The sequence below is a fragment of the Pteropus medius genome, unplaced genomic scaffold, assembly GCF_902729225.1.
Source record: "Pteropus medius unplaced genomic scaffold, Ma_sr-lr_union100, whole genome shotgun sequence".
In the NCBI taxonomy this organism is placed as follows: Eukaryota; Metazoa; Chordata; class Mammalia; order Chiroptera; family Pteropodidae; genus Pteropus; species Pteropus medius.
Window position 1 is genome coordinate 9,484,439 of NW_024350325.1, and position 25,314 is coordinate 9,509,752.

At 43.0% G+C, this 25,314-nt stretch overlaps 1 protein-coding gene across 1 annotated transcript in view; it reads right to left on the reverse strand.

The window, feature by feature from the left end:
• Positions 1 to 1,137: 1,137 nt before the first annotated feature.
• The window catches only part of LOC120583871 (guanylate cyclase soluble subunit beta-2-like), a 78,040-nt gene continuing 53,863 nt past the window's right edge, over positions 1,138 to 25,314 (reverse strand). The window contains exons 13-16 of the mRNA XM_039839404.1: positions 16,381 to 16,535; positions 13,370 to 13,521; positions 10,679 to 10,765; positions 1,138 to 1,627 (exon numbers count right to left, since the gene is read on the reverse strand). Coding sequence (XP_039695338.1) covers positions 1,482 to 1,627; positions 10,679 to 10,765; positions 13,370 to 13,521; positions 16,381 to 16,535 — 540 coding nt within the window. The 3' untranslated portion in view covers positions 1,138 to 1,481. The remainder of the gene's footprint in view (positions 1,628 to 10,678; positions 10,766 to 13,369; positions 13,522 to 16,380; positions 16,536 to 25,314) is intronic.

Below are 25,314 nucleotides of genomic sequence, written 5' to 3' on the forward strand. Positions count from 1 at the left end.
TCAAGTAAGTGAAAGGGTTGTCTTATTACAGGGTTGTTGCCAGGAGCAGAAATAACATGTGATGCATGCGAAGCCAGTGCCTAGCACGTGGTTGGTGGTCAATAAATGTTAGTAGTTACGATTACTGTATCATATTTCTCTGTGGGTTCTTGTATTTCACTGAATCCTCACCAAAAACAAACAAACAAAACCACCTGTGAGGAAGGTAGGGCAGCTGTCACTAACCCCATTTTATAACTGGTGAAACTGAGATACCAAGACATCGGGCAGTGTACTCAGGACAAGAACCACATCTCTTGACCCTGCACTTTGCACTGTATTATCCTGGTCGATGTGGACCTGCGGAACTCCTGCTCGCATCTGCCTGTTTCTAGACCCAAGACCAGTTGCTGTTGTCTAGAGGTTGAAACAAGGAATTCGACACTTGTTTCCTTCTTTACCTTCTGCCCCTGGCATTGGCTGGGACAGAGTCAGGTCCTGCCCATGCTCTCCTGGGAATTGCCGAAAGACAGTTAATGCCTCTTGAGACAAGTAAGGTCCTAACAAGGATGAATTAGAAAATTATGTTCCCTTAAGATTTTATTATTTAGGTAAAACAAAACAAAACAAAACAAAACAAAAAACGCCGCGTCTTTCTCACCGTCACCAAGTGCCGACGCGTGGTCCATAGCCCACGTCTCCGCCTCCCCTGCGCACCTCAGAGAACATTTCCAACGCTCCCCGTTGCAGAAGATGCTTCCGCGCCTGTGGCTGGAAGCAGCGCAGGAGCTTTCTGTGCCAGCCAAGGGACCTGGGTGTCCGGCTGTGCTCTGCCTTGATTCCCTCTCCCTCCTAACTCTGCCCTTCCCGTGATTTTCACATTTCCCGCTCCATTTTCCTTTCAGCACATCTCCAGGGAATGCTTCATGTAATTTCCAGGGCTGGGAATGAAAATTATTTCCTTTCACAAGCCCTGGCTGAGTGCCTTTCACATCCTGACTGTGTTATGGGGTGATTTATAAACTGAGGGTCTGGGTCTCTTTTCTCCTCTCCCTCTGGCCCTCCCCTCACCCCAAGCATCATTTAAAACAAGACACCGGGTATGATGAGCTCCGAGGTCAGGGTGTCCTCTGAAGTCAGCCACTGGGGCTTTTGCCCAGAGGCAAAGATTCAGTGGAGTCATAGTGATGAGAGCATGAAAGGCATTCACTCCTGCTAGAAGAAAACAGGAAGAGGCCCCACAGCCGAATTTGTGATCTATGAGAACAAGCAAGACCCAAAATCTCTAAGTGTAGGGGTTGGCTTTGAACTGAGAATGTAAAAGCACATTTTCCAAACTTGTCAAGATTGTATTTCATTTCTAGACTTTTATTCTCAAAGGGACAATGAGGAAGAGACACAGCTTAAGAAGTTTTGAGCTGAGAAATGAAAAGAAATTATTTTTCTTTGTCTCCATAAAACTGGGGGAAAAAAACCAAGCCGAGGAGTTCACTTTCCCTCTGCTACAGCAGCGCACAGAAACCAGAGGGCAGGGTGTTGTTAGGCAAGGGATGTGCCTTTGTCTCATCTGAAGATGGTTGTCCGTCAGCTGCCTCCATAGAGTCCTGCCTGGCCACTGGACTCCCTTCAGGTGTTAATTTGTCAGAAGCTGAAAAAAGACAACGAGGTGAGCAAATCAGACAGGCCTCAGACTGGTCTCTGCAGTCAGGGGTTTTGTCTGAGCCAGGCCCCAGAAAACATAGCGTGGGCCCTAGGGGCTTCCTTCCCTCCCCACTGGGCATGGGCATGTCTTCACCGCCCAGGCAGAGAAGGCACACACAGACCTCAGCCTTGTTGATATATTAGTTCTTTTGTCCCATACCGTGCCATGTTTTTGGTCACATACCACACCTTTACTTGTGTGTAACTCATATAACAGCACTGAACCTCCTGACTTGCTGCTTTGTGAATGCCTAAGACGTCTGAGCATCATGTCACACAGGCTGAGGTTCGCGCCCAGCACAGCCACTGCTCCTAATTTACCCTGTCTGGGCCTCATTTGCCCTCATCTGAAAAGCGGGGAAATTGATTATGATTACACCTGCTCCCACAGTTGCTGTGATAATTAAATTAGATGATTTATGCAAAGTGATTAATGCAGTGCCCCACGTAGAGTACAAACTCAAAGATGCTGATTCTTATTTCTACATATGGAAAGGAGCCCAGGGAGAAGGCGCTGGAAAAGCACGACCACTGGGACTGTGAGGGAAGGAGCAAGACTCAGAGAAGGAGTGGAAACCAGCCTGCACGGAAGACACAGCCTCTGCTTCCCGCTCCCCCTGCAGCTTCATTTGGAAAGGTTAGCACCTTAGATTTTAGTCATCGTTCTCATGTGTTTTACACTAATCATTGTTCCAGAGACATTCAAGTTCAGAGAAGCTTACGCATGAGGTTTGAGGCAACTGTTCTAGAAATCAGGAAATGCAGGAGGGCTTCTATCTTTAGCCCTCTGTTCTCAAATGAACAAATGACTTCTTTCACCATTAGGGGCTGTTAGCGCCTCAGACATCTTCCCGAACCTGGGTCAGTGATTAACTTTGTCTGAAGACCAAAGAGCAGTGAGTAGTTTTCAGCACAAACAATTAGACTGAGTCAAAGCTCAATGTGCTAATGTACTGGTCATGAATGAACATAAGTGATGATACACACGTGGAAACATCCGGGCCGCTGGAACCTCTCCCCAGTCTCTTCCAAGCTTCAGGCCCCGAATGAGGTAAAAACTCAGGAAGATCTTTGGGAAAAGAAGGGAGCTCCTGGGACACCTAGAGCCAGGTCACTGGGGCAACTCCAGGTGGTGATGCATATGCAGTATTTAGCTCATGCATTAATTGGGGCTAATCCGACAAGGAAACACAGTTCATAAAACACTCAAATGTGCAGTTTTATAGGATAAGACCAAACTGGAGTTGAGTAAGTGGAGCTTTCATTAGCTACATGTTCATTGAGCACTACAGCACATCTTCCCCACTCCCACCGCCACCCCCCAAAGACTAATTCATGCTCAGCAATATCTTTGAAAATTGTTAATTATTCAGATAGGGGTTTTTAGTTTTTGTTTTTTGTTAATTCTATACTAGCTTTATTACTCCAAATACTCTTTATTCTTTTCATTTTCAATTACAGTTTATTACTGTATTGTTTTTCTTTGAGATGTAAGCACTATTATACCTTTAAAAGGAATTGAATTTTTCAAAGATGGAAACAAGCAGGATAACTGATAAGGACAGTATGTTTGTAAAGTCTGAGATCAGTTTTGTTTTGGTATCATTGCAAATAAAAGAAAAAGGAGTTGATTATAGATAGAAATGTGATTTTTTTCCTATTGAGAAAATATGGCTATCTGCCTCCAGGCTAACTGCCCATGAGTGCTCCATCTAACGTCTCCCCATGCCTCAGTTTCTCCAGCTGTAAAAGGATGCTAAACAAGACATCTGTCTCTCACTCAGCTCATAGAAACATTACAAGAACCTGTGAGAGAAAATCTCTACGAAATAGTACTATGATCCCAGAACTTATTTGTTTTGTGACTTTGTAATTGTACCAAAAGTGGGGGTTACCCCTAACAAAAATAAAAACTGAACCAAAAGGGGTTAGAGTTGCTAAAAAAGAAAAAAAAGAAAAAGAAAAAGGAGGAAATGTAGCAAAGGAAAACTTCACCCCGTCACCTAGCGACACTCAGGCTCTGTGGACCATGTGCTCCCGCCTCCAGACAGCACAGGGTTTCTGTGTAACCAGGGCGAATAATTTCTTTTCTGGCTTAACTTCTCACAAAGAATTTTGGAAGGTAATATTTCTCAGATCTCTTCGTCTCCCCTTCATTCAACACTTTTTCATATTTTTCTTCCTTCTAACTTCTCCAGACCTTGTCCACGTAGCTTTGTGGATTGCTGACTCATTTATCTTACCTCTTCAACACATTTTCTTTCTTGTAACCTGGCCATTTTTCATGTTCTCGCTCATATCTTATCTGTGGGCCTCCTTCTCCATTTCTACTCCTATTTTTCTTGTACTCCTATTAAACTCATTTTCCTTTTTCCCTTTTCTCTCCTTGAGGAAAAATTCTCTGACCAACAGGGAGAAAAAAGATGACCAGGCAGGACTGTGCTGGGCAATGAACTGAGATGGTTTATCGAAAGCCGAACAGGCCAAATACGACTCCAGGGATTTGAGTCGCTGCCTCCTGATGATTCACAAAAGACGTGGCCAGCACAGAATTACAAGACTCTCTTGGAATTTCTATACATATATATTTGACATTTTAACCCCAATCTAATTCCACAATCCAGATGGTAGAAGAATTTCCTTGTTTACTTGAGATGAATTCCCATACATCATCTTTCATTCCCACAAGACTGTGGCTCACAACTCTCTATCAGCACCATCATTTTCATATAGTTAATGCTCATTACTGTGCAGCTTGGGAAAATAGCATTATAGCTAATTAGGTTTTCTGATTAATTCAGAATTGAAATGTACATCTTCCATGGATTACTAATATCTAGACACCTGGAATAACCTAAACACCAAAGCTAAAAGGAATGAGATTAACCTGTCTTGGAAAATTCAGAGGAAACTTCAGGAATCACAGAATAGCGGGGTCACCACAGATGTGTCATGAATGAGAAGACGGTCATGATAATTGGATTTCCGCTTTTGGTACAAAGTAAACATGGCTTTTGTTGTGTGGCAGCACAAGTCACATGGGAAATGAGTGTACCATGTCAAGCACATTATGCCTTTTTAAAAATTCCCTCCTCTGTTTCGAAATGTGTTTAAATGTTCAAAGGTAAGAAATTCATGACCTGCCAAGTTACAAAACAGTGTACGTGTGATAATCTCAATTTTGTAAGAAAAGGTATATATGTACACACATATGCATGCACCCTCACACAGACAAGTCTAGGAAGATAGGCACTACGATTTTAACAATATCTTTCTGGGCGATGGAATTACAGGTGCTTTTGTTATCTTCTTTTGGTTTATCCGCACTTTCTGTTTTTAAGAATAATAATTAAACATTCCTTCTATAGCGTAAATAAACAAATAAGTTATCTTTAGTTGAGCAAACCAACACAGCCCAGTAAAGAATTAAAACAGCACAGAAACAATTCCAATATAGATTAAAAACAGAGTAAATGAGTGGTCGCAGAAGAAATCTCTTTGGAAAACAATCATCATGTGAGCCATGCTCTCAAATGTGAACTTGGGGAGTGTAGTGGTGCAACACGAAGTATGGGGAATGCTGTTACCTCGAGAAATATAGGTGGGATTTGGGTGGTTGCCCAACTGTTGTTGCAGGGCTCTGCGAGTCATAAATAATTAGATTTGGGGTTACAAGAAGGAATTCTTACATTTGCAATTAAAATAATTCCTTATCTGCATTTCTGAATCTATTTCTAACCTCCTAGATAGAATACGATATGGGAAACCACATCTTGGTTTCAATAGTGATTCTCCATGACTGGGGCTGGGGGCTTGGCTTGAGCCTGAAGTCAGAATCTCGGTCGGGTTGTCTCAGTTGTCCAGGATTCACCTGTCCTGATACTTTCCAGCATAGGGCCTGCTGCTGGGTGCCCCGTCCCTCCAAGCCTCTCAGCCTGTCCCTGTCCTGGTCTTTACTCTGTTTGGTCTCCATGTGTGAAGACAATTTATCTCCTTCCACTTGGTTCCATCCGAGTTAATTTTATAATGAGTCTACCTGCTCTGGGGGAAGGGCAGGTTGACCATACAAGAAGGGTGAACAGAGAAAGGAGTGATATTTTTGGAGGAAAACTCCACCAGAGAAAGAATTTTATCCTAGTGATAAAAAGGGTGCAATGGAGCCTCCAGGTTTCAGGAGGGGTCACCATTCTAGAATCACCCATCCCCTTGCCTCCTATGTCTGTCTAGGCAAAAGAGGCCACACCCTGGAGGACGAGATCTCCAGCTTCCAAAGCCCCTGCTTTCCCTAGAGATCAGAGCAGAGGCCACATCCTTACTGTACCCATTCCCGCCATCCCCTCATCCCCTACACCTTCTCCTAGAGGTTTTCCACGTCCTCGGGATACAGCCAGCATCGCCTGTGCTCGCCGTTGGCCCTGTGACACTTTGCACTCAGCTGGCGGATCTCCTTCTGCCTACTGATCTAAAGGCCCTGTGGGCAGCAGATCATTCTTATTTTTTTTTAAACCCCTATAGCACCTCTTATAGTTTTGTGCCAAGACTGCTGCATCTGTTAAGTGAATGAATTCCCAACAAAAGGGTCCCTAAGTGATTAAGCGGTTGGCATACCCGACATGTTTTCATCACTTTATAGTTTTCAGATGATACATAATATCTTATATATTCCTCAAAGCGACCCCGGAAAGCAGGCACTCTATGACTTCAGCTTTTGTGATGAGGAAAATGAAGCGAGCTTCCATCTATAGAACATTGCTGTGTTAACAGCTCAACTTCTAGAAAGCCCAAGGTTAAAAACCGATCATGCATCAGCTCCAAGTAAAAAAGATCAGGGGGGCTTGACAGCCATACTTATGAAGTCCTCAGAAAGGCTGTTGAAAGGCCATGACTAGGGGCCCAGGCTCCTTAATCTGGTTCTAGCTGGACCCCAGGTCACTGGACAAGTCCGGGAAAAGCGCTTGTATTGTCAAGACTGCAAGGTCAGGGGCACGGATCTGACAATAACGGACCACAAACCCATCCAGGAATCACCCATGGATGGGGATTGCCAATGGTAGGAAAGTTCTTCTTGTTGGGAAGGTAGAGTCCCATTTGGACAAATCTGTAACTGCCCCCAGCAAGTGGACCACTAAACCCTGAGCTCAGTCAGGAGAGAGACCCTTGCCTCTAATGTTTTCCAGAGGAACAATTAGAAGTTGGTGTAAGAAGTCCTCCATACTGACTTAACCTGCCATGAACCCAGCAAGTGGACACCCTCTGCCTGTGATTTATAAGGAGGGGTCACCCACAGAGAGAATCCAGGGCTACTTACCTAAGTGCTGTACACAGGTCAGCCTGGCACCTATTCTTGTAATCACTGGGAGACAAGTTGAAGCAAGTGGAAATTCAAAAAACACATGAACAGGGGTCTGACAAGATGCCAGTAGAGCCTGCCAGCAGGGACAGCTGGAAGGCCAATTTTTTAGTCAATACTGAAAGATGGTTGCTTAAATATCTGAGTCAACACACACTGATTTCACTCTGGCTCAATACTCCCGTTTAATTGCATTGGGGAGTTTTTCCACTGACACATCTAACACCCAAATACATAGTGGAGGGAAAGAAAAGCATGTTATTGAAGTGCAAATGAGGTCCTGGGTGCAGTCTGCAGGCCTGGGTCCCTGGAGTGCTTCTTATTGCCCTGCAGACAAACGCTGGCTTGGCCTCCCGGGCATTCAATGAGGCTTCCTTTTTAAAGAGAGCGAGAGGAAGGGGAGAGCATCACATCTCAGCTGGCTCTCAGAGAGGGGTCCATGTGGTATGCTCCTTGCCACCACAGCTGTGTGTGCTGCCAAGGCTCTGAGGTATTTTTTCATGAGCAAGAGTCCACATAGGGGAGCACCTGCTTTGCACACCAGGGAGCCAAGTCAGATGGAAAGGCCCCTGGAAAACCATCATAAGTTTGTCAACTAGGTGATAACCTAGTAAGGTTCATGGAAGATATGATCAATGAATTGAGCCTGAAATGTCCTCCCACTGCCTAGAGTCCAGAAAACAAGCAGATAGATACCTGAGGAAGTGAGATCCAACAGCCATTTAATCTTTAGTCTTGACAGGTTTTGGCTACTGATGGAAACAGTTTTCTATAATCACAACCACATAGGAGGCAGATATAATGGCCCTAGGGCTGGAGGTGAGAGTGGGGGCTTCTGCAGTGACCCTCTGGCAGCCTTCGCCTACCTCAGAGCTAAGCACGACATTATCACTACTGTCGAAAACTCACAGGAACTGGGACCTAAACCACAATGAAAAGGCAGGCCCTGAGAGCAGGTGACATGAATACTTCAAGGTTAAAGTCTGTATCTGCTGCCAGCCATCAGAGATGAGGAAGAAGCCTGTGTCATGGTAAACTCAAACTCAAATTACCTAGGGAAGCTGTTAAAAGTAATTTCTGATTTGATAGGTCTTGGTTGAGTAGCTAGAGTGAGGGTCAACGGTCCAGCTGCCTTTATTCTCATTTCTCCAAGCTCCTGGCTCACATTGCACCTTATGTCAGTCACTCACAGTGTGTCAGCTCTTCCCAATTAACATATCTGCTAACGATACCCCAAAATCAGAAATCTGTTCCGATGGGGCCCAGAGGATCTGAGAGAAACATGGCTGGGAGAAACTGTGAAATCATTTTGGTCTATTACTCAACAAAGTCTTGCATGGACATGGTCTGCCCCAGACAAATAAGCCTGAAGATCAAGTTCTACTTCTTCGACTTACTAGTTGTGGGGCCTTATATAAATCGTATAATCTTTCTGAACTCTGTTTCTCACTTCTGTTATGGGAATGGTCAGGGGACTATTGCATCCAATGAGATCATGCAGGTAAAATGCTCAGCACAAAGTAGTTAACCAACAAGTGCCAGTTCCCCACCTTTCCAGTTCCCCATCCCCACCAAAGTGAGGTGGCCTGTCTCTCCTTCTCTAGCAGTTGGTGTTGATTTTTCTTCCAAGAAATCAACAATTAGAAGAGGTACTGAATCAGGGTCCCTATAAAGAAATTTCTGTCACCCTCCTGAGCAAAATGCTCAGCCTTGCCCAGCTCGGGTGGTTTCTCCTGTGGAGGGACCCCCAGGCAGCAGGAGTTTGGTACATGAATTTGTTCACCTGCCTGGAGCATAAGGGGTTCTTAGACCTCCCCCTCTGAGTTGTTTATGGAACAGCCATTTAGGAATACCAATGATAAAGACCTTTCTCCTTCCAATGACCCTGTGGAGGCCCAGCAGCTCCTCACCTGCCCCAGACTTCATGCTCCTTTTTGTGTGTGGATAGTGAAGCTCAAGGCCAGACTGTCCAAGGCTCCTATCCACCTCTCTGACCACATCCCCTACTGCTCCCTTCCTCTCCCACTCCTCTCTAGATACATGGGCCTTCTTATTATTCTCTTTTGAACTTGCCGAGCTCATGTCTGCCTTGGAGCATGATGCTGCCTGGAAGCCCCTATCCAGATAGCCACATGCCTGGGTCTGCCGCCTTCACGTGCCTTTCAGCTTAAACGCCGCTCCCTCACGGAAGCCTTCACTGGCCCTCTTCTTCATTACTTAGTTTAATTTTCTTACCATTTATCACTATCTAAAATGACCTCTTTTATTTTGTTACATGTTGTCTGTCTCCCTCTACTAAAATGCAAGCTGTCTGAGGCAGAGACCTCATGTGTCTAGTTCAAGGAACATCATAGTTCCCACAGTAGTGCCCAGCTTCAACCCTCTGTATTCCTGGAAGATAAATAGTTTTCCAAGCGACACTGTTAAATGAATCTATGAACGTTGCAATTCCACACTGTAATAGCACTGGATGACTACTCGAGGCTTGAACATTGTCAGAAGTATGTAACTATAAGAAAGCAGGGCATGGGGAAGGGAGGAATGCCTCTACGTTATGGCAGAAGTCCACTTTGAGCTTCTCACCTCCCAGAATCCAAGATCCCACCTGACCCCAGATCAGAATGTGGGAAGTTTTGCTCTGCCTCCTCTCACCAAAATTGAACAGATTCTAGGATCAAACTAGAGGGAAGTCTTCAGGCATCTGGGCAGTGCCCAATGCCAAAGGCTCAAGTGATACCCAATCTGAGAGATCTCGTCTAATAAAAATAACAATAGATAACTCTTTATATAGATTGTTAAACTGTTCTAACTCTTCACATGGATTGTCTCATTGTTGTATGAAACTGTCTCAGTGACCAGGGATGGTTTTTGAGAAATCCCTGTGACGTTGTCCTCTGTAACAACACACTACTGCCTTGTCTCAAAGCTTAACTCCATCTGGGTCACTTAACATGGGGTTTCTGGAAACAGAAAGAGCGGCAGTGGCTGCACAAAGCCAGAAAGGAGAGGTGTGGGGGCTGCAGCTACACTAATTCATTCTGCAGGCCCATCCCCAGTCCGTCATCACTCCTTTGTGACCCATCTTCAAACCCAGCTGTGTCAGTCCTGAGAACAGCACTTGAGGGAGCTGAATGGCTCACCAAGACAGTCAAGAGTAGGCATAAATTGAGAGAAACCTCCCATCCCTACCACCTTCAGGGATGAAGTGAAGAAGAGGGGTCGCTGAGCCTATGGCTTGTGGCAGTGCCAGTGCTCTGAGCTCTCTACGAAGCCCCACATGGTGGGAATGGCGAGGAAGTCTCCAGCATCCCTTATTAAGGGGAGGCATGCACAGAGGGCACAGTGTCCACAGTAACTTTGTTTAGTGGATGCATGGAGACTAATATATTTTTCTGAGTATTGGAGATTCTTTGGGAGAAGGGCATAGAGGGTTCAGAATCAGCCCCCTCCCCACCCCAGGACACTTGGGGTGAGGTGAGTGGGTCGTGGGAGCACTAAAAAAAATTTATTCAAAATATAATGAGTAACCAGTCAGAAGCATTCTGCCCTAAGCTTCCCCACCCCCCATTAACCATCCCTCTGAACCTATAATTCTCTTCACATGCAACACAGCACTGGGGGTCTTTGTCACTGGCCTGACGTACTCACCATCTGCTGCATCACTTTGGGGGAGGCTGTCTGCATACCTCATGACGGCAACAGTTTTGCTGTCTTGACTTCCTTGAGTACTTGCTTCTGCAAAAAAGTGTGAAGGGAAGGAAAATTAAGAATGATGTGCAAGCAGACTTTGTGAGCGGCAGAGGTGGGAGACCTTTCTTCAATGCCTCTGACGTCAGCAGCCCCTGGGTATTTCTTCATTTCCCATCATATGAAAGACCAGACAGACAGAGGTTCCTACTGTTAAATGTTACTACTGAGAAAGCTGCAGGACACTTAATACATTTAATGCATTCACCACCTGGAAGAAGACGTACACCTGCTTCTGAGGACAAAAGGGGGAAAAGGAGGACAGTTTGAGGAGGAGCTCTCCTGGACGCCATCTTTTCTTGTTCCTGTTACCTCCTGAGTAACTTCGTGCTAGGTGGACAGGGGCCAGGGGGAGGGGTATTCACCCACGCGGACACAGGAAGGGTGCTGCTGAGGTCCCCTCCCGCTACACGCCTGCAGGCTGCAACAAATTCTCAGCACATTTGAATCACCTCAGATTCATCCTCTTAGTCTTTCTTCCACGCCTCCCTCAAATCACCTGAAAAGCCAGTACGTGTGTCCTTTGGGAGCTAATCTGAGGAAAGAGGCCAATTTGAGAAGAGCGTTAGCATGCATATTAGTGTTTCTGAATCCACTCCTCCTTCACTGGCTCTGAGAGACTCTGCCCCTGGAGGTTAACGGGGTCACATTCTCGAGCCGCTTAGACACTTAGAAAGCCATGTCAGCACTGGCATCCTGCTCCGGCTGGGGTCTCCAGCGCTGCACTCCAGGGGGGATGGGAGGGCAGGCTTGGAGAGGCAGACAACCCCTTCCCCAGAGCCAGACAGCTGAGGCTCACTGCAGGAAATCCTAGGCTGGTGGAGAAAGAGGAGAGGGAAATGTACAGAAGCATGAAAAGAAAATAGACCAAGATCCCCAGCTCTCGGGTCCACACAGGGTTAGGCCACTTCTCTTCAGGAAAGCCTCAGGATCAGCTGCATCAGCCCAGAGGAAGAGATGGCTTTCCTTTATTATAAGCCATGTCTTGGGGCTACCTACTCTCAAAGGGGTGCCTTTCCCTAGTCTGCACAGAGACACTGTTTAGAGTCTGGGAGGGGCCACCCGCCTCTTTGCTCATCCTCTCTCCCTCTTTTTTCTCACAGTCTTCAGTTACTCATTTCTATTTGGTTGTTTTTGTTTTGTTTTGTTTTTCCAGCTCAGAACTGAAAGTGGGTTAGCGTCTACTGACCCAGACCCTGTTCTAGAATCCTGTTTCTTAAACTGGAAAGTTTGGGAACGCCTGCAGTGGGAATAGGAGAGAGAAGTATCAGGTTTGAGCTAGGCACACCTTCCAAGAAAGATTCTGCCCCGTCCTGTGCTAAAGCTTCCAGCTCTGTCTTCCTCTCTCCTACGAGCAGGTGGCAAAACACTTCCCCATCCTTTTACTTTGCCCATTTTTGACAACAAATTAGAAAAAAAATATTTATTTATCATCTCTAGAACCCCTCCGTACTATAGTGAGGACATGGTGAGAGAGAGGGTAATGCTGGTGGACAAGGTGCCCAGGGCCTTGGAAGTTCAGAGACCAAAAGCTCTAACGAGGGTAGCTCCTGCTTTTTATTATCCAGTTACTTCTAAGTTTTTAGTTTATATCTTTCTATCTCAGCATCTGCATCAGTAAAATGTGGCCGAAGCCAATCACAGCTCACAGGGACACTAAGCCGAGCTGGTATTAGAATGAAAACACTATGAAAACAATTTTAAAAGTTTATTAAATATCCATCTCTTCATTGGTATAGCCCCAATTTTAAAAATAATAACCATATTCCGTGTCCCAAAGAGACATTCTGTGTGTATTAACTATGTACAAGAAATCTCTGGAATTAGAAATTTTCTTTTCAGGACCCTGGAGCAGCTAAAGATTAGGTCCTGTCACAATGAATCCATGTCATTCTCCAGTTTGCTTAAGAGGTTCAGGAAGGGCTGCCTCCCGCTACTGGGTTTCCCCTTCTGGTCAGCATTTCCCAGCATTAACCGGGGTCGTTGCTAAGGGGTCCTGACCGCCTGGGGTGGGTGGGATCCACCTTGCAGCTGATGGACACCCCCTTGTTGAATTCCAGCTGCTGATTATTTTGAGCACCGTGAGCCGGATGGTGATCCTTGGTCCAGCTTAGCACTAGGTGAGTTTAACCTAAACTCACTCTCTTGTCATTCCTGGAGCTGGGTGAGTCATAGGTTTTGTCCTTCTTTAGAGTTTTGGAAACACGCAGAAAATGAAAAAAAATAGAAGATTCCAGTGTGTGAGGAAAGCCTCAGAAATCATCCCCCAGCTGCAGGAGAGATTGATGGGAAAAGCCCCTGTCTAGGTCAGGGAAGATCCTTAATAATGAATGCACTGAGGGGCCCTTAGATTGGGTCCATCAGCCCAGCTCAAGGAACATCATAATACCCAGGATTCAAGAGAATAGTGTTCAGGGCAAAATGGTTGCACTGATCCTCGGGAGCTATTACCAAACGGAAGGCCCCAGCTTGTTGGTGGGGAGGGATGATAACCCACACTGACCCTGCAACCGAATGTCCACGCTAAACACAGCCAACATTGTCAGTGGGGAAAACATTCGACACACGTGACAAGGCCTCTCTTTTCCTCACCTTTGTGATGAAGCAGAGTTTGAGGTCTCCCCATTATCTCATCCTCTGAGGCATTCAAATTCTGGATCAGAAAGTATGTGGTCATTTTCCCTTTCCCTTTCACTTCAATTTCGCCTCTCTCAATTATTTCAAATCCTTGATTTTCCAGGGCTCTGCATAGAGGGGGAAAAATGCACCAGATAGCAATGAACACAGGTCTGTAACTCGAGAGTTGACTATAATGGGACCGATAATGCGAGAGGAGAAGTCTGGGACGCAGGGCACACAACAGAGGAAGGGGGACTCTGAGACATCAGCAGGGCCTGCTGAGGCAGAGCAAAGAGGCAGGTAGGGAAAGGAGGCAGACTCGAAGGAGGAGGCATTCTGAACAGGGTGCCAAAGGCAGAGGGAGAGCATGGGGCACCCACCAAGACCTCATGACCCAACCATCACCTCTCCTTCCCCCAACGCACCGCACATAACTGCAGCCCTCACACCTACACAACCACGTCCCAATGCTTGTGGGGGCACCGTCCCTACATGGTTCTGAAACAGGAGGCTCCTTAGAGATCGGCCCTCTTTCCATCTTCCCCAAGCACCCCATATGCCCCAAGGTTGACATCCTGTTCATCCTAACCACTCAAGCTTCTCCATGATTTATGGCTGCCAGGGAACCAAAGAAGATGAGGATGGGGGTGGGGGGGGTGGGCATGAAAAGGGACAGCTATGGAAGAACTACAAAATGTTTATATACTGGCTGCTGAGAGATATTGGAGAAAAACCACAGAACAGTGCTCCCTAGCAATGTTTCAGATTCACGCTCCGCTGCCTCAGCCAGATCTCAGCACGCATCGGCCTTCCCTTGTCCTTGGCCAGTTTCACAGGGGTTTTGGACCTTCACCACTCTCCTCACCGTCCCCCATTTGGCACCTGCTGTCCTCACTCTCAAGCAGCTGACCGTGCCTCCTACTTTGTGATATAATTGATCTGTGAAATTTTAACCGTTTTAGGTGAGGTCAAGCAACTTCTTGCCCCATTGACTATACTTACCATTTTCCCTAATCTCAGAGAATGAGGTGTCTTATTCAGGGACCCCCATCCATACTCCCTTTCTGCCTCCTCAGGCTCTGGCCCCATCATCCACTTTTCCCCTTCCTCTTGAGCTTCCTCTCTATTCACATCCTCCTCTCAGCCTACTAGCATGGTAAGGTCTCTTTCATCCTAAAAAGAACCAAAAAGTCACTTGACTATCTCCTGCTTTAATCTCAAGCAAATGCTCTCTTCCTGTTATCCTTCAGCTGTCTAGCCCCACCATTCTACCACGACCACTTCTGATAGTGTCCCCCAAACCTCTGGTGACTATTTTTTAGTCCTGCTACTATATTTGACATTTTTGTTCAATTCCACCTCCCTAAAAATATCCACAGGAGTGTTCCTTACCCTGAATTTCTCAGTTCTTTTCTATTTCTTCCACCTTTTATATGGGCTCTTCTTTATCTGCAACTTAAATGTTAGTTCTTTCCACTGTGATCTTACCAACTCCCATGGCTTAATTACTACCTATATGTTGCTTACTCCAAATCTAGATACCAGCTAACAACTCCACTGCAAATTTCATCTATCTATTTAATGGTACCTCTACCTAGATGCTCCACAATTCCTTTGAATTCAAAGAATTCAAACCTCAAGTCTATATCTGCTCCTAAGACCTGGAATCCCTCGTGTCCTATTTCAGATGGTAAGATTCAGGCCCTAGTCACCCAAGGTGAAGACCTAGGAGATATTTGAGGAGCCTCCCACTTTCTCATCCTTCATTTCTAGCAATTACTGAGTTTAGCTGATTTTACTTTCCCTCAAATTCCCATCACCCATGTTCTGGTTCAAACCAAACTCCTAATGGGCCTTCTCCTTCCCATTTACTGATGGCTCAAATCTGTCCTTACTCAATCTTGAACAGTCAGTGTCAAGTAGAATCCTGACCTTGCCAACATCTCTGACCTCACACTCCTTAGGGGCTCTACCTCACCTACAGTGTAAGCTTGCCCTACAATAATGCACATGCAGCTCTCACCACTTTCTGCTTCATATTTTCCACCCCAGAAAGCTAAATTGTTTGTAGTTCACTGCATTTATTCTACATCTGTGTTTGTCCTGTTTGTTTTTCACTCCTAATAACCCCAGTTTTGGCTAAGTCTTACTCTGGAACTCTTTGTTGAAGATTCAGCTCAGGAATTTCCTCCTCCACAAAGAATTTCTTTCCTGAGTTAGGCACCTTTGCCCCAGGCTCCCATAAGACACTGTAATTCCCTCCAAGCCTGATACCCTGGGTTGCCTCTGGGCTCTTTTCCTGCCTAGTCTAGTTGTGACCTGGGGCCACTTACCAAGCTTTTTGTGCCCGATTTTTCTCATCTGTAGATAATAATGATAATGTGTATCTTCAGGGAGCAGTTGCAACAGTAAATGAACTAACATATATAAAAGAACTTAGGACAGAATGTGACTTCTTGTAAGTTCTCAAGGAACAATACTTAAGTATCGGTTTATAAATATCTTTATCATTGTACTTATTACACTTTTAAAATAATGATCTGTGAATATTTCTCTCTCTTCCACTGGACCAAGGGTTAGCAAACTTTTTTTTTAATTGTAAAATATCAGATAGTAAATATTTTTGGCTTTGTGGGCCATACAGTTACAACTCTGCCATTGTAATGTGAAAGCAGCCATAGCCATTAAGAGCATGGCTGTGTTCCGATAATACTTTATTTACAAAAACAAGCGGCAGACTGGATTTGGCCTGTAGGCTATAATTCGCCAATCCCTGCACTAAAAATCATATGCTCCTTGAGAGGAAAAACCATCTTATAGCATAGGCTCAACAATATTTATTGTCTGACACAATGTCTTCTGTAAGCTAGTGTGGCATGGAAGGAAAAACACAGGTTTCTTACATTATCCCCATCCCATGGCTGCTATACCATCTAAAAGTTCTGGAAGAGAGAGGACAAAGTAAGCCATGAATAAATGGTTACCTGTAAGCTGTGGGGCTCAGATGTACTTTGTTGGGAAGCCCATGACTTTCCATCCTAGAAGCTGTGTTCACAGTGTCACCAAACAAGCAGTACCGTGGCATCTTGTCCCCCACAACACCTGCTAAGACTGGTCCAGTGTGAATCCCCACTCTGATCTGTATAGAGAGAACCTCACTGAAAAGAGGCATCAAATACTCTTTTATTTTTAAACTGAAGAATAATGTACATACAACAGAAAAGACTGATAAGTGTCTATGTCTATGAGTATTGACATGCACATATATCCTTATAGCCGTCATCCAAAATAAATATAGACTAGTTCTATTATCTCACAAAATTATCTTGGGTCCCTTTTCAGTTTAGTTCCAATCTCTCTGTAGAGGTAATCACTTTCTTATTTCTTTCCCCAAAGATTAATTTGCCGTTCTAGAACTTCCTGTTTTGTAACAGGCTTCATTTATGTAACACAATGTTTTTGAGATTCACCCATATTGTTGCATGTATCAGTTGTTTATTCTTTTATTGCTGCATACTATTCTAAGATAAGACTGTATCACAATTTATACAGTCTTCTCTTCGTGAATGTGAACATTAGATAATTTCCAGTTTGAAGCTCTTAGAAACATTCTTATACTGATCTTTTCGTGGTCATAAATTTTTATTTTTCTTAGATAAATACCTAAAAGTGGAGCTTTGGGGTCACAAGGCAGATGTGTCTTTAATGTTGAAACAAAAACAAAAACCTTTCCCAACAATTCTCTCAAATCTTTAAACCATTTTACATTTCTATCAGCAATGCGACACTTCCAGTTGTTCCACATTCTCACCACCATTTGGTCTTCTAGTTGGTGTGAATTGATATCTCATTGTGGTTTTAATTTGCATTTCCCTGATAGCTAATGATGTTAAGCACATTTTCATGCATGTGTTGTCCATTCTTATGCCTTCTTTTGTGAAAAGTCTGTTCAAGATTTTTATTCATTTAAAAAAATGAATAAAAATGAACAAGCCCAACCCCGTCTGATCTCGGAAGCTAAGCAGAGTCGGGCCTGGTTAGTACTTGGATGGGAGACCACCTAGGAAGCAGGGAAAAAAATGGCATAGATGATAGAGGCTCTGTTCATCCCTCTGGTGACCAAATCAAAGTCGTGATGGAAACAAGGAGCAGCAGCAAGAAAAAGTTGTCTGGGATATTGATGAACAGACCATACTAGGGAGAAATCCAAGAAAGCACCCTGCAATGGCAGAAGGTAAGAGGGAGCGAGGACGTGGGGCTGGCCCGTCTTCAGTGGCTGAGAGAGACAGAGGTTGCGCAGCAGCAGCAGCAGACGCCTCTTAAAGGGGCCTTGTCCGTAAGCGGATTTTCACAGTGCCGAACCTGCTCGCTCTGAGCACCAGTGCCAATTTGGCTGCGTGCAGGGGGCTCCAGGGACTTACAGGAAGACATTGTTGGAGTGAGGGCCGAGGTGAGACTTGCTCTGTATAGAAGTGCTGGCAGTATCCATTGTTCCCTGTTGAGCCCTACCCCACTCCCAGTGCACAGGACACAGCACCGCTATAGCCAAGACACCGCCATAGCTGAGTCATCATCAAACTGGATAACATAGGTTGTTCTGCCCAGAGGATTCCCTGAAACTCTGTCTATCTCAACTCGCAGCCCCACCTAAGCCACATCCAGGTGTGTCTTCAGCGAGTCAGGTGCTCCTTGCTGAGCAGCGCCTAGACTCACATTGGAGGCAGCTGGCCTTGGTTTCTTGTGTGGCCTTCTGAGGCAACTATAAGCACAGCATCTGTGGATTGCTTGCTGAATCTTAACAGGTGGCCCCGGAGGGGTAGAGACTTGAGCTAAATTTGTCCTGCAGCTGAACCCCTTTCAAGACTGTGCCACTGGACACCTACTACACAAATCCGCACTAATAAGACCAGGAGACAGGAGCTTTGCTTAGTACCTAGAAACAGACATGGGAAGGCAGCCAAAATGGGAAGACAAAGAAGCAGAAACCATATGAGAGAACGGAACAGAGATGCAGATATAATGGAGTCAAGTAATCTAACAAATGCAGAGTTCGAAACACTGGTTATAAAGATGCTCAATGAACTTTTGGAAAGTAAATTCAGTGAGAACTTCAACAAAGAGATGAAAAACATAAAAATTAAAATGGAAATTATAAAAGGGAACCAGTCAAAAATGAAGAACACATTATCTGAGATGAGAAGTATATTAAATGGAATCAACAAAGGAATAAACAAAGTGAATGAAGAAAAGAATCAAATGCCCTATCTTGAGAATGGAAAAGCCAAGGACATGCAATTAGAATGGCAAGAGATAAGATGCCAAGACTATAATAATATTTTAAGGAGCATATGGGACACTATTAAGGGTCCAAATATCTGTCTGATCAGCGTAATTGAAGAAAATCAAGATATTGAACAGCAGCTGTTTGAAGAAATAATGATGGGAAAGTTTCCTAACCTGGTAAAGGAAATGGACATAAACCCCAGGAAGCTCAGAGAAATCCAAAAATCAGGGATCCAAAGAGGCCCACATCAAGATACATCATAATTAAAATGCCAAAGGTTAAATACAAAGAAAGAAAATTAAAAGCAGCAAGAGAAAAACAGATAGTTATTTATAAGGGAGCACCCATATGACTGTCAGCTGATTTCTCAAAAGAAACTATGCAGGACAGAAGGGCTTGGCATAAAATATTTGACATGATGAAAACCCAGGATCTACAACCAAGAATACTTTATCCAGTAAAGATATAATTTAGAGTCGAAAGACCAATAAAGAGCTTCCCAGACAAAAATAAGCTAAAGGAATTCATCAATACCAAGCCAGTATTACAGGAAATGTTGGAGGGACTTCTTTAAGAAGAAAAAACATGTATCAAAAACAGGAATAAAGAATGGTAACAACTACATTCCTATCAGTAAGTACCTTAAATGGAAAAGAATTAAGTGCTCCAACCAAAAGATAGAGTGGATGAATGGAAAGGAAAACAAGACCTCTACATGTTGCCTATAAGAGACTCACTTCAAATTAAAAGACGCACACACAGACTAAAAGAAAGAGGATGGAAAAAGATATTGCTTTGATGGACCTAGAAGGTATTTAAGTCAGACAGAGAAAGATAAATACTATATGATTTCACTTATTTGTGGAATCTAAGGAATAAAGAGAACAAAGCAATCAAAAACAGACTCACAAATGTAGTGGACAATTTGTTGACAGACAGAGGGGAGAGGAGTTTGGGGGGCTGGGAGAATGGGGTGAAGGTTAAAGAAGTACAAATTAGTAGCTGATGGATGGTCATGGGGATGGGGAGCACGACACAGGGAATGCAGTTAGCATTGGCTGGGTGGAGGGACAGAGGAGGGAGGAAGCAATTGGGGGAATAGTTTTATGAACTATATAGATGTCTAACTAATGTATTGTATACCTGAAACTAATTAAAATAAAATTAAAAATAAATAAAAATAAAAAATAAAAAAATGGAGTTATCTTTTATTACTAACATATAGAAGATATATATGTCTGTGTGTATATATATGTATATAATGTATATGTATTACAAATATCTTTCCCATTCTGTGGGTTCATTTTCTTTAATAAGCAGAAATTTAAATATTTGAAGAATGTATTTGTTCGCTAGGACTGCCATAGCAAAATACCACAAACTGAGTGGCTTAAACAACAGATATTTACTTTCTCACAGTTCTGGAGGTTGGAAGTCCAAGATCAAGGTGTTGGAAAGTTTGGTTTCTTCTGTGGCCTCTCTTCTTGGCTTGCAGATGGTCACCTTCTTGCTGTATCCTGACATGGTCTTTCTGTGTGTGTGTGTGCGCGCGTGTGCATGTGTGCATCTCTGGTATCTCTTCGTGTATCCAAATCTCCTCTTCTAATAAGGGCACCAGTTAGATTGGATTACAGCCCACCCTAACAGCCTCATTTTAATTATCCACTCCTTTAAAGGCCTTATCTCAAAATATAGCCACATTCTGAGGTTATAAGCATCAACCTGTGAATTTCAGGGAGGGGGGCAGACACAATTTGCCCATAACAATAAAGTTTATCTCTTTTTTTTCCCTTTCACTGTTAATACATTTTGTGTCCTATCAAGAAATCATTGCTTACCCAAAGTCATGAAACTATTCTCCTATATTTCCTTTCAAGAAGCTTTATAATTCTAACATTTATGTTAGGTCTGTGATACCTATTAATTTTCATATATGGAGTGAGGTAGGATAGAGGTATATTTTTCTTTCCATATGGAAATTCAATTGTAGCAGAACCATTTCTCAAAATGAGGCTCCTTCCCACACTGAATTGATTTGCTGTATTGGTCAAAATTAGTTGGGCCAAGATGGCATAATAGGTAAATGCTGTACTTGCCTCCTTTCATGACCACCTCAAAATTACAACTAAACTAGAGAACAACCATCAGTGAGAACTGTCTGAAGTCTAGCTGAACAGAAGTACTCTAACTAAGGATATAAAGAAGAAGCCACATGTAGTAGTTAAAAATTGGGAGGGTTATCTTGACTGCGGAGGTCCCCACTAAGGAGTGAGGGGTCACAGCCCCATACCAGGTACACCAGCCCAGAGTTCCAGTGCTAGAAAGAGAAGTCCCCATAATTACTGGCTGTGAAAACCAGAGGAGATTGCGACTGAGTGAGACAGAGGAATGCTGGAGTACCAGGCATCCTCTTAAAGAGCCTGCACACAGACAGACTCACTCACTGTGACCTCCAGCACTGCAGCAGCAGCTCAAAAGGTACCGGGGGAAAATACGGAGAAGAATTTAATTGTCTGGCTTCAGGACAAGGGCTGGAGGGGCAGCTTTCTCCCAGACAGAAGTGCTGACAGAAACATCAGCTGGCCTCAGATCTCAGTTTAGCCTCTCCCAGACACCTGCAAGCCCAGTACAAAGGGCAACCATCTGTATGTAGATTACTTTGTAGTTCATACCAAGTGGCCCTGGGCAGGACACAGGCTACAGCTGACATGGGCCTGCATGAGAGCCTCTCTCAAGAGGTCCCAGAACCAACATATTAGGTGATGACCATACCAGAGCACCACCTGAACCACCTCCAAAAATGACACATCCAAAGGGCAGACTTGGCAGGCACTAGAGCCCGGCTAAAGTCAGTACTGCTCTGTGAGGTATTGACGCCTGCACAATAGCTCCTCCACTGTAGTCACTGCCATTCCTCACAACCAATCAGCCCATTGGTCAATCCCTCCCACTGATGTGCCAACAGCAGCAATCAAGGCTCAATTACAACAGGAGGGCAGACACAACTTCCCCTCAAGGAACACACCTGGAGCACCTGGCTCAAGTGACCAAGAAAAATGGGCCTCTGAGCCCCACAGGACACCTACTACATAAGGCCACTCTATCAAGACCAGGAGACACAGCAGCTCTACTTAACATGTAGAAACAAACACAGGGAGGCAGCCAAAATGAGGAGACAAAGAAACACGTCCCAATCAAAAGATCAGAACAAAGCTCCAGAAAAATAACTAAACAAAATGAAGACAAGTAATCTACCAGATGCAGAGTTCATGCTCAATGATCTCAGTGAGAACTTCAACAAAAAGATAAGAAATATAAAGATGGAGGTAGAAAACAAAAAAGAACCAGTCAGAAATGAAGAATATAATGACTGAAATGAAGAATACATCAGAGAGAATCAATACTAGATTAGATGAAGCAGAGGATCGAATCAGTAATTTGGAAGATAAGATAGCAGAAACATCAACAAGAAAAAAAAATACCCTCCCAAACGAAAATAGGTTAAGAGGTCTCAGGGACTACATCAAACGTACCGACATTCACATCATGGGGGTACCAGAAGGAGAAAAGAAAGAGGAAGGAATTGAAAACCTATTGGAAGAAATAATGATGGAAAACTTCCCTAAGCTTGTGAAGGAAAACTAATAAACAAACAAACAAATGGAACGGAAACAAATTCATAGACACAGAGAACATTTTGATGGTTGCCAGATGGAAGAGGGTTTGGAGGATAGGTAAAAAAGGGGAAAGAATTAATATGTGCAAACTGCCAGTTATAAAAGCAGTCATGGGAATGTAAGGTACAGCATGGGAAATATAGTCAATATTATTGTAAAAACTATGTATGAAACCAGATGGGTACTAGGCTTATCAAGGTGATCACATTGTAAATTGTGTAAATGTCTAATCACACTGTTGTACACCTGAAACATATAATATTATATATCAACTGTAATTGAAAAATTAAAAATTTACTTTAAAAAGTTAGTTGGCCTTGAATATGTATAATTTATATTTCTGGATACTTCAGTACTGCCCCAATGATTTATTCGTCAATTCTTCTGCCAGTTCTACCCTGTTTTTATTACTGTAGCTTTAGAATAAGTCTTGAAATTAGTGTAAGTCCTTCGATTTTGCTATTTTCTAAGATATGAGACTAAATTTGAAGTTTGTTTTTATTTCATTTTCCAATTTTTTGTCCTTAGTATATAAAAATTTAATTTTTGTGCATTGTCCCTGTGTCCTATGACCTTAGTAAACTCACTTACTAGGTCTGATATTATTTGGTCTGTGAATAATGATCATTTTACTTCTCTCTTTCCAGTCTTTATGTCTTATATTTGTTTTTCATGCCTTATTGCACTGAATAGGGCTTTTGATATATTTGACTATATATTGTATACTTGTACTCATCCTGTTTTAGTTTGCTAAGCTCTTAGATTTGTGCGTTAACATCCTTCAGCAATGTTGAAAATTTTCAACCATTTCTCTTCAAATATTTTTACTGAGTCATGCTTACTTTATATTCTTTCTAGGACTCTAGTTCCATAGATGGTAGTCTTTTGATATTGTCCTATATATGATTCTCTTTTTCATTTTTTCTCCCCTGTTTTCTTTTTTGTGTTTCAGTTTGGATAATTTCTCTTGTTCTGTGGTCAAAATCTGTGATCCTTTTCTATATTGCTTCTAGTCTCTTTTAAACCCATAAAATGCATTCTTTATTTCTTATTTATCACATAATAGTTTTCATTTCTACGGGATATATAAATAAATTGATAGAGCAACAGATAATGGATAAATGATAGACAGATGATAGATGATTAGATAGATAGATAGATAGATAATAGAGTAGACAGAGATATAGTGTATGTGTATTTCCCATTTGTTCAAACTTGTTCCCTTTTTCCAGTAGATTTTTTAATATATTTATCACAGTTATTTTAACTCCAACATCTACGCCATCTCTGGACCTGCTTCTATTGGCTATTTCCTCTCGGCTACACACCACACCACCATTTTTTTTCCTCTTGCATCTCATATTTTAAATTACTTAATTGTGTGTTCCATGTTGTGTGTGAAAGTACAGTGGTGACTGAAGTAGATGATGTTTACCCCTCAGGAAAGTTCATTTCTCTTCTTCTGTCAGATGCTACAGTGGAAACTGAACAAATCTATATTTGAGTTGGGTCTGGCTTTTTCCAGGGATACTGCTAGATTCTATGTAGCACTGATTTTAAATATTATTATAAAGACCGGATCAGAATTTTTTTTCCAGCAGGGAATCTGAGCACCAGGAAGTTCTGAAAAACTTCTTAGGCTTTATCGCCACACCACCAGCTTTCTGAATTATGGGAGATCTCTTTCTGCTTTATAGAGCAACAGTGATATTTTTGGGAGTCTCTTTACTCTTCAGTCCCCCCTTGGTTCTCTGTACCTTGGGAGATTTCTCTCTATCCCCAAACTTCAAAGGGTCATTGTATTGTACCAAGTGAAAGTCGAGTACCTCAGAGAGATTTCTCTTAGTTCTTCTACTCTAACATCACCCTTCCATGGGCCACTGTCTTGCATTTGGAGAAGGTTCTCTATACCTCAGGGACTGGGATCTCTCTCAACTCTCCTCCCTTATCCCTAGCCTTTGGCTGAATAACCCATGTACATGATGAAGGACTGTGGGAAATAGTTGGTAGATGGGAATAGCCTCTGTGGCTAGGATTTAGCAAAGACAGAATCTTTGGGATTCTAACTTATCATTCCAGCTCCAATATGGCCATTGAAAGTTCACTAAAATTTAGACTTGTTTCTCCTTGCCTTTGACTCTAGTGGATTACTTCTCCTGCTGCTCTACTAAGGGATGAATGTAATGATGGGTGTCTTCTCCTTGTAAGGCTTGTCACTTTCTGGAATTTATTTCATTTATATTTCTTTTCTCTCTGGTGGGCATTTTAAAAAAAAATTCTAGTATGGGAACAGAAGTCTCTGGCAGCCTTCTGTATTCTAATCAGATTTACTTGTCTTTTCTATGCTAGATTTTCTCCTGAAATGAGATTATAAATTTCTCTAGGAATTGGAGCTTATCATATACTTCTCTGAATCCTTCAAAACACCTAGTAATACTGTCCTATGCATAGTAGGACCTCAGTAAATGTATATTAAAGGTGATATAAGTAAAATAACAGAGAATCTCAAAAAAATACTGACTTTAAAATACAAAACAACTCTCTTAAGAGAAAAAATGTTTTCGGTCCTATACCTTGCTTCCTTAAGGAAACTCATGTGACGTGACATGCCGTTTCTGGAGGATATTTAATGATGTTTCTAACTATGTCCCTACTCTTATCTTAGAATCGATAACATCTTTTCCTATTTTCTTCTTAATAAATCCACCACGAGAGTTTCCAGGAATTCATTGTTTAATTTCATTCTTAGAGATGTAGTATTATTTATATTTCTGTTGCTATGCCTCTTTCTCTCTCTCTCTCTCTCTCTCACACACACACACACACACGCAGTCTCTCTCTCTCCCTCTATTTACACAACAGTATATTTTCAATTATTTTTCTTCAGTAGCTTACATTAGTCCTTTAACTGAAACACTAATCTCTTATCTGACCTTTTTATCTCTACTCCCTCATTA